Source organism: Molossus molossus, unplaced genomic scaffold (assembly GCF_014108415.1).
Source record: "Molossus molossus isolate mMolMol1 unplaced genomic scaffold, mMolMol1.p scaffold_m16_p_6, whole genome shotgun sequence".
NCBI classification, from domain to species: Eukaryota; Metazoa; Chordata; class Mammalia; order Chiroptera; family Molossidae; genus Molossus; species Molossus molossus.
The window spans coordinates 114,577,659-114,590,732 of NW_023425399.1; the positions used below are offsets into that span (position 1 = coordinate 114,577,659).

The 13,074-nt window shown below is 50.2% G+C and overlaps 1 protein-coding gene across 1 annotated transcript in view; it reads right to left on the reverse strand.

Moving 5' to 3' along the window:
• The window catches only part of NETO1 (neuropilin and tolloid like 1), an 80,080-nt gene extending 79,931 nt beyond the window's left edge, over positions 1 to 149 (reverse strand). Inside the window, exon 1 of the mRNA XM_036245442.1 lies at positions 96 to 149. Coding sequence (XP_036101335.1) covers positions 96 to 123 — 28 coding nt within the window. The 5' untranslated portion in view covers positions 124 to 149. The remainder of the gene's footprint in view (positions 1 to 95) is intronic.
• Positions 150 to 13,074: the final 12,925 nt, after the last annotated feature.

Below are 13,074 nucleotides of genomic sequence, written 5' to 3' on the forward strand. Positions count from 1 at the left end.
ATACAGAAAGTTTACACCTGCCCCAGACTCGCGGGGACTGCGGGTTCTCCGAGCGGGGCCACCAGGGAGGGGCCGGCGCGCCGAGCGGTACTCACTGTGAAGCACACTGCGTCCATAGATCATGTCTGTTCCTTACGGCAGAGGCTCCGGGCTGCACTAATTCCATTTAGAGACGGGAAGACGCCCAGCGGTGGGAGAGGACGGAGTGGGGCGGTGAGGGATGGGCCAGGACAAGACGAAGGGGGAGCGAGAGAGGGGCAGGACGAGACGCGAGCCCACACAGCCTAGAATCCGAATCCGCGCGTCCTCCGCCCGGCTCGCCCTCGCTGTCACCGCGGCGAAGCCAGCAGCCCCACCATGACGCTCGCATCACACCCGGGCGCCACTCGCCACCACCCGCGCAGCGGGCGGCAGCGCCCTCCTCCTCTGCATCACCGCCGCCGCCGCAGCTGTCAGGAGGGCACGGGCAGTGGGCGCAGGCGGCGAGCCCGGGGCGCCCGGAGCCGGGGACCTGGGACCGACGGCAGCGGCGGTGGCGGCGGCGGCGGTGGCGGCGGGGTGCTCAGTCCCCAGTCTCATCCACCACGAGCAGTCGGTCAGGGCAGCCTCTCCGGGAGGAAGACCAGCAGCCCTCCTCTGCCCAGCCCGTAGGGACCTTCCGCTGAGGCATCGGAGACAGGAGGACAGGGTCTGTCATCGGCGCGCCGGGGTCCGCACCACCTCTGCGATCTTGCGGAGAGAGGAGAGGGTGGTGGGCGTCTGGGAGGAGGGCTGGAGGGTGGCGGAGGGGCGCGGGGGTGGCGGAGGGGGCGGGGAAGGGAGGGCGGGGAAGGAGCAGGAAGATGGCAGAGTTACCAAGTGGGCGCCTGAGTCATAGCCGTGGGCTGCCCGACCCTCCAGGAAGCCCGGGGCCGGGCGGTGGAGCAGCTGGGCGCGGCGGCGCCCCCGGGCTGGTGCGTGGCGGCTGGGGCGGCGGCGGCAAGGGCAGCACAGCCTCTCGGATCCTGGGGGGGCGGGGGGGAGGCTGGGATCCGTCACTCGGCCACCCAGGCCGAGGGGCCCGAAGGCAGCGAGCGAATCGGAGCTGGATCCCAGCGCCTGATAAAAGGCGTGCAAGGGGGAGGGGCGCAGGTGGAGCCCCTCGGAGGGTTAACTTCGCACTTTTTAAGGGTTAGGAGTTGCGGCGACCCCAGCCCTTACATGCCATCTGTGGAGGAGGCGGGCGCTGTCTCCGGGGCGGAGGCCTGGCCTTGGATCGGTCTCGGCCGGGAAAGCGAGCAGGGGCGCAGGGAGGCCGCGCTGGCGGCAAAAGTTTCCTGGTTCGTCTCCTGGCTCCGCGCGGAGGTCGCCCCGCCGAACTGTCGGTGCAAAGACATAGGCTGCTCGCAACCTCCCTCCAGCCTCGGCAGGAATTGAACAGCCCAAGGCGCACGCCAGCGACCTCCTGCCCCCCCCCCCGGGGACCGGCTGGCGCTCAGGGGGTTCAGCTCGGAGGGGGCACAGAGTTGCCGGGGAAACAGCCCTGGAAAAGCCCCGGCTCCTAAAAGGCAAATAAACAGGAAGGAACAGTAAACAAGGTGGTGGCCGCAGAGGGCCCCAGCGCCGCCGGTCCCGCCCCGCCCCCGGCTCTGCGCAGAACCGCCACCAGCCGACCCGGGGCCACGCACAGGCCCTGGAACCCGGGACCCAGGGTTCAGCCGCAGACCCCGCGCCTCCGGATTCCGCAGCCGGCTCGGGGCTTGGGAAGGGGATGGTGGCGGTGAGGGGGTGGGAATAGGAAGAGCTACAGTGAGAAGCGAAGAGAGGCTGTGCTGCAGAGCCCGGGGTCACCTCAGAAGCCACAGGAGGGAGGAACGGGCCGCTGGAGTGGCCAGCAGGGCGCTCGGAGCCAGGCCCGCAGCTCGGGCACCTGCTGCTGCGGCGCGCGGGCGCCCACGTGGACGCGCAGGTGGGCCGGGCTCGGGCGGTCCAGCCCCCGTTCCGGCAACGGTATTGGGAGAGGGTGGTGGCCTCCCGCTAATCATTGGGGGTGAGGGATAATGATGTGACCCCAAGTCCAAAGAGGATCCAGGCGCCCAGATGCAACCGCCCAGGCTCCCTCTACCAAGATCTCAGCTTCCTGATTCCAGGCGGCTGCAAGTCCTTGGAGGTGCAGGAAAGTCACCAAGTGGAGAGGAGTGTGTGTGTGTGTGTGTGTGTGTGTGTCCATCCATTCAATGACAGGTGGGTACTAGATGGGCAGGAGAGAAGGGAGAACTAGAGCGAGGAAGAACAGAGGGACAAAGAGACTGCGCGCCTGCAAAGCCAACTCCATCAACGCTGCTGGGGCGGGAGGAGCCACAGGCTCCGGACGAGCTGAGGCGGGCTGTCCTGATGGGGAGCAGGGCGGGAGGAGCTTCTCAGACTCCCCTAGTGTCTGCCACGTGCGTACTTGTAAGAGGATCCAGGGGAGAGAGGCAGAAGGGCCCTAGGAGTCATGTGACCCACGTGCTATTCTCCTGCTGCTGGGGGGCGGGGTGGAAGGGGGGGTATTGAGGAAGAAATGCCCCAACTTCACAGAAGCAAAAACACCGAAGAGTTGTGGGACCACTGGGTAGATGACAAAGGATACTGGTCACCTATGGGGGAGGGAGGATCCCAGGAAAATGGCCAGTGATGAGAGGTGACACTGTAATATTGAAATCATTACGATGGGTTGGTAATTATTTTTTACATTCAGAAATACAGCTTTATGAAAATGATGAAATCTTTCAATGAAACAGTGACGGCGTTAAAAATCATCTCAAGGAAAATTACTGCCTTTCTCAAGCGCAGTTTGAAGAGAGCATGGAAATTGGGTCTTTGCTGAATCCATCCGGTCGTGTGTATCCACCTCACCTTTTCCCTCCCTTTGCCCCGGTCGGTTTCCCAGGACACAGATTTTGTCACCTGGCCAAGCGAGTGGCAGGCTGTGGAAATTTGCCCTTGAATTGGGGCGGGGGGGGGGGCAGGAAACACAGGAAAGAAATCCCAGGGTAAAGAAAAAGGGGGCCCTGGCCAGTTTGGCTCAGCGGTTAGAGCGTTCGCCTGCGGTCCGGAGAGACCCGGGTTCGGTTCCCGCTAAGGGCATGTACTTCGGTTGCAGTTTGTCCCCTGCCCTGGTTGGTCGTGTGGGTGGCATCCACTCGATGTGTCCCTTCATGTCGATGTTTCTCTCTCTCTCTCCCTTCCTCTCTCTCCCTCCCACTCTATCTGTACAAAAAATGGAAAAATATCCTCGGGTGAGGATAAAAAAAAGAAAAAGAAAAAGAAAAAGGGGGACTGGGTCCACCCACACCTTCTGTTCATGTCCCGGTTGCCCCCATAACCCGGTGGCCCGTATGTCTGTGGTTGGAATCGAATCTCATGCACAGCGTGTGGGTGGTCTCGGAACCCGGGGCTTCGGGGTTGCACGTGTCCTCAAAGCTCAGGGCTGAGGTTGTGAGTGTGCAGTCCTGGGCCAGGTTCGTGACAGAGGCACTCTCAAACACCGTGTCCCCTCACCAAGGGACCGAGACAGGCAGACGCTGAGACATCACACAGCTTCCTTAATCCTACCAGGATATGGCTGCAACTTTTTCCTTGAAAATTCCACTTGTTTTCCTACCCAGACACGCACACCTACTGTCACACAGACACACACACCTACTGTCACACAGACACGCACACCTACTGTCACACAGACACGCACACCTACTATCACACAGACACACACACCTACTGTCACACAGACATGTATACCTACTGTCACACAGACACGCACACCTACTGTCACACAGACACACACACCTACTGTCACACAGACACACACACCTACTGTCACACAGACACGCACACCTACTATCACACAGACACACACACCTACTGTCACACAGACACGCACACCTACTGTCACACAGACACGCACACCTACTATCACACAGACACACACACCTACTGCCACACAGACATGTATACCTACTGTCACACAGACACGCACACCTACTGTCACACAGACACACACACCTACTGTCACACAGACACACACACCTACTGTCACACAGACACGCACACCTACTATCACACAGACACACACACCTACTGTCACACAGACATGTACACCTACTGTCACACAGACACGCACACCTACTGTCACAGAGACACGCACACCTACTGTCACACAGACACGCACACCTACTGTCACTCATCCACCACATCCTGCTGGCCAGGCACACTGCCTTCTTCACACTTCCAAGCTCCAAACCACCACTTGTGAGTAATGCTACCTCCCCAGGGGGGACCCACACATTTGTTGGTGTGTTTGCTTCCTGAGAACAATCAACATACGGGAAAATTTCAGCTTCTCCAGGGAAGGTGAGGCACACATATGGTCAGATTTCAGGATGTGATTCTTCAGGAGGGAGAGCGTGTGACACGTTCAGTAGACTGTCCAGAGAAGGCGCTCCGTCACGGTGCTCCAGGGCTCGCGCTGAAAGGGACGACTTACAGGACCGACGCTCTGGGACCCCTGACAGGCTGTTGGTTTCCTTTCATCGCGCACCTCATCCCAGCGAGTGGTGAGAAGGACTCCAAAATCTTGAAAGGAACGGACGTGGGAGACTGCTCTTCGGATGCAAATGACATTCGTCCACACTCTCGTGTTTCCTAGAGAAAAGAACCCAGTTCCAGGTCTACAGGGGCTCGTTCTTCATTCGTCTGCAGTACTGGGCTCTTCTCCAAGGTTGTTTCTCGGTGGGTGTAAGAGGTGACGTCATAGAAAAACAACGGAAAGAAAATAGTGCTTCTGACACATTCTCTATCACATGCATTTCTTGAAATTGTCTAAATGTTTTCATTTATTGACATGGCTGTGACTTGTAAAGTTGTTCCGTGTTCTATGAACCGAGCCTTCTACAAGCCATGACATTAGTTTAGCACAACCACTTGGGAATAAAGCATATGCGTGCAAATATTGGAATGGTTTTAGAAGTGATCTGCAATAGCCGGTCACCGGTTTTCGGCGACATTTGGGTGGCCCTTTGTTTCTCGTCCACAGTCTGCACGGGCAGCAGGACAGAGGAGAACATCTGCATAAACAGAAGAGTTACAGTCTCTGAAGTCAGACATTCAAGCCAGACAGGACCACTTATGAACATGGCTGGAGATTAAGGCATGGTTTTCTGCGAAGTCCAGATGTTCCATTGTATTATTCAATGTCTGGAGAACAGTAGCCTCTCGTGGGCCTGATCCGCCTCACACGACTGTCTTCTGCCATGACCATCTTTCTTCCAGGACTGTGGTCACGCGCTGTTCCCCTGAAATGACATCTGTGCTCCAGGAGCGTGTCCCTGTCTCCGGAGAGACGTGCGGGGGACCCGGGTGATGTCGTGATCCTCCAACCTCTGCTAGAACTTTAGAAAGGCTTTTCTTTCCTTCTGACTCATGTTTCATTGACAGTGGCTTGTGAAAATAACATCAAGATTCTTTTTTTATAACCACCAGCCTAAGTAGTAGCTAGTACTCTGTAAATCGGCCTGAAGGAACATTTACAAAGCTGGATCCCGACATAGGGAGGGCACTGCTCTGTGAAGGGCCACCTTGGTACTGACTGCCACGCCACTAAATCCACGCACTGGTATTGTGGGGAGAAAACAGCTTTCCATCCCTAGTCGAGAAATGGATTTAACCGTATCTGAAAAATAGGAGTTACGCTGAAGAAGGAATCTACATATTCTATTTCAAAACATCCGTTTATCAATACAAACAAAAACTTGACTTAAAATTGCTAAATCAGGTATATGAATGTTGCCTATCTGTTAGATTTAAAATGTTATCCTTAATTACATAAATCAATGGCATTACCTAAATTTACTTGCTTTCTCTCTTTGGGGCACATTATACTATTATGATTTATGAGTGTTATGTGGATGGTTTGGGGAGTAATGAAAGCCAGGATTGGCTAGTTGTAACTGACACCCAGTGTCAAGGCAGCACAGGACTTCTATCTGCCTCATGAAATAATTCTGAAGAGAGAAACACACTTTGGCTCATAGCAATAAATGCTGAGTGACAATACTGCTTATTTTAAGAATGGAAAAGCCATTTCTCGAGTCTCCTTCCTTTGACTGTCCATTCTTTGTTATACGCAACGTGTATAAGGCACTGTCCCAAGTGTTTTTTATTTCCTTTTGCAAGACAAGAAGAGCAATATGGAATGGCCATTTCTCCCAGATTTAGGGCCAACCAAGTTGCAAAAAAAATGATGGTTTCAGAAAGGAGTAATACTGCCCCGGAATTTTTGCCAAGCAGTCATGGTTGGGATAATTTTTTAAGAATCGAGGAGAAATGTCAGCAATGCATTTGAAGTAAATGTAGCATTTAAAATAACAGTCTTCCAAATAGTTTTCTAATTGACATACGCGGTTAATCTTTTAATACATTTCTCTGGGAAGTAAAAGGATTTATTGTAGTTATTCCTGGGCTATGCATAATGCATGACTCCCATCACAACTGCACCCTTGCTAAATTAGGCTTTCCAGGGGAGCGGGAAGATGGAAAAGGTTGTTGGAAACGACACAGCAATGACATTTCGAGGGCCACTCCGAGAGCTGTCCACACACAATCCTCGAGGAAATGGACAGATATATAAGGGGGGGGGGGGGCATTTTCTATGCATAGGACACAAATCAGAAGATTTTATTAAAAAGACGGGGTTTTTTGTTTGTTTTACTTGAAGACTACAGGATGGAAGAGATGCTTTGGTATTATAAGAACTAGGCTTCCTCACCAGGTCAGGGTATGAGAACTGAGTGATGTCTGAGTTCAGTTCAGAGAGGACGAGGTTAAAGTATTTTAATTCATGATTGGGAAGCACAGCAGAGTTGCTCTGGGCCAAAGGTGATAAGCTGATGCTTCGGGGTAAAATCCAGATCTGCTTGTTCCTCCTACAAGCCCAGGGGGCCCACAGCTGACCACCATGCCCAATGACTTCCAGTCCGAACAAACAACTGACAACCGCTGCAGCCTCCACCCACCCCAGCTGTTCCCAGACGTTGTGTGGGACCCGCTCACCCACTTTACATGGACACTCACATCTCGGTCCACCCCTGCGTGACTCCCGCTCTGACTGCTTAGGGCATTGCTGGGGCGGGTGTACCTCGCCCCACCTTCGCATTTTCAAAATGAAGAAAACCAGATTAAAAAAATTAAAGTGTAATAACATCCCCATGTCCCTTTCTTTGTAACATAATAACTGATGAAACCTCAGATCTTCTAAGGACATGAGAATCCATGTCTTATACAAGGTGTTTCTGAAAATTTGAAAAAAAGAGAGAGAGGAAAAGCTATAAATCTCATGTCGTCAAACTACTAGAAGTTTGGCATCAAAACCAGGAAACCAGACATGCTGGATTCTGCTGTGGGTGTTCCGGAATTACCCCCTCGGAGATACCACGTCGGTGGTCACTGGCTTTATCTCCCCTGCCAGCACCCACAAGTATTTCTCTTGGCCTTTCTCTGGCTGGGGTGCAGCTGAGTAGGCTCAAAACAGAAAAGTACAAGTGACCTTCAGACAGCGACTCCTGGGAGCTGGTCCCTCACCAGCCTGTAGGGTGCCCTCACAATGCCAAGTGGGTGCTCTGCCCGGGCTCCCAGGCCTCCCAGCAGGATCAAGGACCAGTAGCCCACAGTGACGGCTTGTTCGTAGCCCACTTGTCTGGCCGTCTATCTTCCCTCGTCTCATTTCCGGTACTCTACCAGTATTTCCTGGAAAAATCTATAAAATACCTACTTACATTCTGACTCTTACCCCAGGGGTTGTTTTGTTTTCTGAGGAAAGACAAAGAAAACCATTGGGTTTATCGCACAGTGTCCCTGGGATGCAGATCCTTAGGAGGAGGGGATTCTGGCTTTTACATCACTCCCTGGCCCATGGTCACACGCACTCTACTAATGGGGAGAACTGGGATCCTGGTGCCCCAGATGATTGTGAAATCTAAGGCTTTTGTCTGTGAAAAAATGGGATAGAAAATAATTAGGACAAGGTGCCCTGGAGTAAACCATCGTCTTTCCGTCTCTGGGTAGCGTCAGGCTGTGTAGGGAAGAAGTGGGACCCTAAGACCTGTGGAGAGGCCACGGTGGTTGTGCTGGAGAAAGCTGGACACTCGGATTGCCCTCACCCCCTGGGCCAGCTTGTGTGCCTCACCGGCTCCTGCAGAGAAAAGCAGCCTCCTTGTCTCAAACCTGGGGTTCCCTACTTTAGGCCAAGGGCCACGCAGGAACGGTCTGACCTCCTCTCTCTTCATTGATTCTAGCCAATTACCACGTGCAAGTCTCTGTGTGGCTTAACGGGGGACGTCTGTCTGTGTGCTGAGACAAGTAGCAGAATCCGCGGATGTATCTTGAGGGTGTCACTTGCCCTCAGTAGCAGAGTCTCCATGGGATCCATTGCCACCCGTTAGTTTTCTCAAGATGTCCAGGAGACATTCCAATTGTTTACCAGTAGAACTGGCTTCAGGTGTCCTTGTCAACCATTAAGCCCCGAGTCATGGGAAAGTTCCCCCATGTCAAAATCGCCTTACCGGTATTTCTAGTTTGTCCCCAGCCTGGCCCCTGCTCATGGATTCCCAGGTGCTGCTAATAACTCTCTTCCTCTCAGAACAATAACTGGGTTTCCCCAGCTGGGCCACGCTGACCCTCGAGCCCAGGCATTGGTCTAGAATCAGCGAAGGAAGGCGGGGAACTGAGTCCTGAACCATAAGTGATGATACTATCTCCAGCTCAGAACTGGTTGTTTTCCTGTATTTGAGCAAGTATTTGAGCTGGAGGGCTAGCCTGGGTTCATGCCTCAGGACCCAGCTCGCATGCCTGTGTGCACTGAGGACACAGCCGATTAGATTTATACCACAGATTGATTTTTAAATGTCAAGGGGGCATATCTCATGACATCCGTATAGCTACCCTCAAAATGAGAAAACATTCGTTTGGCTGTCCCCCAGAGAACTCGGGGGGACAAATTGATGCCCAATATATTACCTGGGCAAATGACGATCATCTTGGTGAGGAGACCTTTGCCTTTGTCTGTGGGCTTGATTTTGGAGTGTCTCCCAAACCATTCTCCAATGGCAGAGACTTCCGGGGAAGAACGGGGGTTTTACACGTGGCCTCTTCGCTCCCAGTGGCTGTTCTCCTTCTCAAGAAGACTCTGGATTGAACGAACAGAGCGCAGGTTTGCAAGAGGCTGAGAAGACGGTCAGGTTGATCCGCAAAGGTCCCGTGGTCTACAACTGCGCCTCTCGCTCGGCCCCAGGGAAGCTGTGCCCGCCCACGGCCAACGCGGATCGATTCCTTCGGAAAAACAAGAGAGTTAAATGTGAAACCCCCAAGTAGGAAAAACACATTCAGTCCATTAAAATAGATCTTATAGATCAATAATAGATACATACGGAGCAAGTGAACATTCATACGCTGGACTTCTTATCTAGCTAGAATCTACTGTCAAGTACCGTCTTCTCCACCTTTCTGAAATGAAGGGCTTGCCTTTCCTTAGGAAACCTATGTATTATTCTAAAGATGGAACAAATTCTCTTGTTACCCTGAGCAATAAGACAGTTCTGTAATTTATTCTTGGTCTACACCTTCGACTCATATTCCTTTATTTTAGGCACACACTCGGGATTCATGCGAGTGTGGCCAGAGGTGCGTCACAGGAAGTGTGCTTTCCGGGGCGGCTGTGTGGAGTGGAAGCCCACCACTGCCTGCAGAATTTGGAGACGGAATGAGCGCCGGAACCAAGTTGGTAAAGGGATTACTACACTCTAACAACGCTGCCCTTTGCTTGAACAACATAAAATATGAAAACGTACCGCTCCGCTTCTGCCTCCAGGGTGTCAGGGTGACCGAGGGTCAGCCAAGCAAAACATTCAGTTCGACGGCCAAAGTGGCTGGTCAGGGATGAATATGGGACCAAATCAAGCAACTAAATATAATGACACTGCTTCTGCCAAATGTTCAGAGTCCATTGATCCAGGTATCTGCAGAGAAGAGCAGCCAAGTGCATGTTGATTTGAGGTCTCTACGAATATGGCTAAAGGGTCTGTTGAGTATTATTGAGCCCACCGGACTTCTCGGGAATGACAATGTTATGCTAATACGCGCTATATCCAGATCTGGAGGGCACAGATGAGCTAGGAAAGAAGCATGCTTTCAGGATGGGAGAGCTGTCAGACACAAAGGAATGAGCCAGGAGAGGGCCAGGACTCAGAAAAAAGCCAGTGGAGGGAAATGCAGAACAGAAACAAACGATTCCAAATCATTTGAGCTTCTGGACGAAGTTGCACCTAAAGTGCTCCTCCTGGGTTTTTCCATTCTATGAGTCAATAAGCCCAGTTTTGCAAAAGTCGGTTTCGGCTGATGAAATCATGTTCCAGTCAGGCAGAGCAATGAGCACAAAAGATGTGGATCATCAGCTGGAGGGTGTGAGCACCCCAAACAAACCCAGCCTTTCCGGGTTTCAATGGATCAATCTGATTATTTCTTAATAACATGAAAACTACCCTCATTGAGTTTTAAGTGTACAGTCTTGTCATTTACATGCACGTTGTGGTGGAGCAGGTCTCTGGGATTTTTTCATCTTGCATGATGGAAACTGTATCCATTGACCAACATCTCCCGTTTCCACACCCCCAGCTCCTGGCAACCACAATTCCATTTGCTCCTATGAGGTTGACTACTGGAGATTCCTCATATAAATGGGTTCATGTAGTGTTCGTTTCTCTCTGACTGGTTTGTTTCATTTAGTACAAAGAAATGCTTGGTGAAACTCAAGGTCCATGGATGTTCTCACCTATGGCAGGATTTGTGTCTTTTTAAAGGCTGACTAATATTCCACTGAATGTATAAATTATGTTTTCTTTATCCATTCATCCACTGATGGACATTAAGGTTGTTTCAACCACTATGCTATTGTGAATGATACTGCAGTGAATGTGGAAGTGTAGGAATTGCTTTGAGATCTGGATTTCAGTTTGGGGGATATATGTGAGATTGCTGGGTTATACGGTAGGTACTTTAATTATTCATTTTTTGAGGAAATTCTATATTGTTTTTTATAAAGGCTGTACTGTTATATATTCCCACCAATAATGTATAAGAGTTTCAATTTTGCTACATCCTCATCAACACTTGTTATTTTCTGTTTGCTTTGCATAATGGCCATTCTAACAGGTGTGAGGTGATATCTCACTGTGGTTTTGATTTCTATCTCCCCGATGATCAGTGATGTTGAGCTTATATATATATATCTGTTGGCCATTTGCATGACTTCTTTGAAGAAATATTTATTCAAGTTTTCCCCCCTTTTTAATTTGCTGTTGAGTTGTAGGAGTTCCTTATATATTTTGAGTATTAACCCCTTATCAGATAAATGGTTTGCAAATATTTTCTCTCATTCCATAGGTTATCTCTTTTTTTAAAATGTTTTTATTGATTTCGAAAGAGAGAGAAAGGGAGAGAGATAGAAACATTGAGAAGAGAGAAACATAGACTGGCCTCCTGCATGCCCCACACTGGGGATCAAGCCCGCAACCTGGGCCTGTACCCTGACCAGGAATCGAACTGGCGACCTCTTGGTGGATTTGAGGGTGCTTAACCACTGAGCCGCACTGGCCAGTCGTAGGTTATCTTTCTCTCTGTTGGTTGTTTCCTTTGCTAAGCAGAAGCTCTGTAGTTTGATGTGATCCCACTTGGCTATTTTTGTTCTGGATGTCTATGCTTTTCGATCATACAGAAACAGTCCAGTGTGGCGCTCATAAAAAATAGTATATCTTTTCCTTCACTTGTGTATATTTGTTTATTTTCACTTAACAATTATTTAGTAATTATTAGAAGCCATGGATTATTGTAAGACATTTGTATATGTGAGCTCATGTACAAATAATAACCCTGGGAGGCATGTGCCTTTGTCCCTCTTTCCAGGTAGAAACGTGGGCGTCGGGAGATGGAAGGGGTGATATACCGAGGACGGGGCTCGAACACAGGCTCACAGCAGGGTGCAGAGATTTAAACATTAGATCACACTGCCTCTCCATTATGTTATTGCTTGTTGAATCAAGTCAATAAATAACTGCATTTCTGTGTGAATGAATTAGTGATTCAATAAATAAACAGGACTGACATGATAATAAAACGTAAGACTCAGAGATGATGTTCATCTTTAAAAATAATCAGTTACTAGAATTGCCATTTAGAAATGTCTTAGGAGGAAAACTTAACTATGAATAATTGAATTAGCCAAAATATTCCTTAAATAAATAGGAAATAATTGCACTTAGCTGCTTATTCAGAGATACAGTATCTTCTCTATGTCTTAGTCGGTTGTTGATAAATATTTACTTTTTTAGGAAAACCCAATATTGAGCAATAAGATGATGTGATCCATTATTTCTTTAATGATATCAGACTAAGGGCAAACCCCCATCAATTATAAATACTCTCATCTACATCTTTGTAAAGACTTATTTCCTGAGGGTATGTAAAGAGATGGATCCGTGGCCCCTTTGATCACAAGGGGACAGGCTAGGCTAACGTCAGCTTCCTGACAGTGCGGGACGGACAGACAGAAAGAACCTGGCTGGTGAAATTAGTGTGCTGTTAACATCGCCTCCACAATGTCCAGTACGTGGATGATCTACGCTATTATTGTTCAAGGTGTTGCCTTGTTCCATGAAATACCACTTTTTCCCAATACACGCTGAAATTTAGATTCTGATTATACAGCTCTTACACTTGGGTTCAGATTGGTCTGTATTGAAATTCACCATGCGTGATGCAAAAACATTTTAGGATTGTGGATGCCCGGAAGAAGTACCCCGTGACACGCACACAGAAAAGGACTGGGTATTCGAAAAAATAAGAATCAAATGCATCGTTTGTAGCTGGTGATGCCAGAGTATTCTTCCTCCCATCCCCCTTTTCCTAAACCAGTTTCAAGAATCCTCAAGCAGCAAAAAGAGGGTTTTGAATAGAGTTGTTCCCACCGGTCCTGTGCCGCAGAGACTTGCTGGGAGAGGAGCCAGGTGC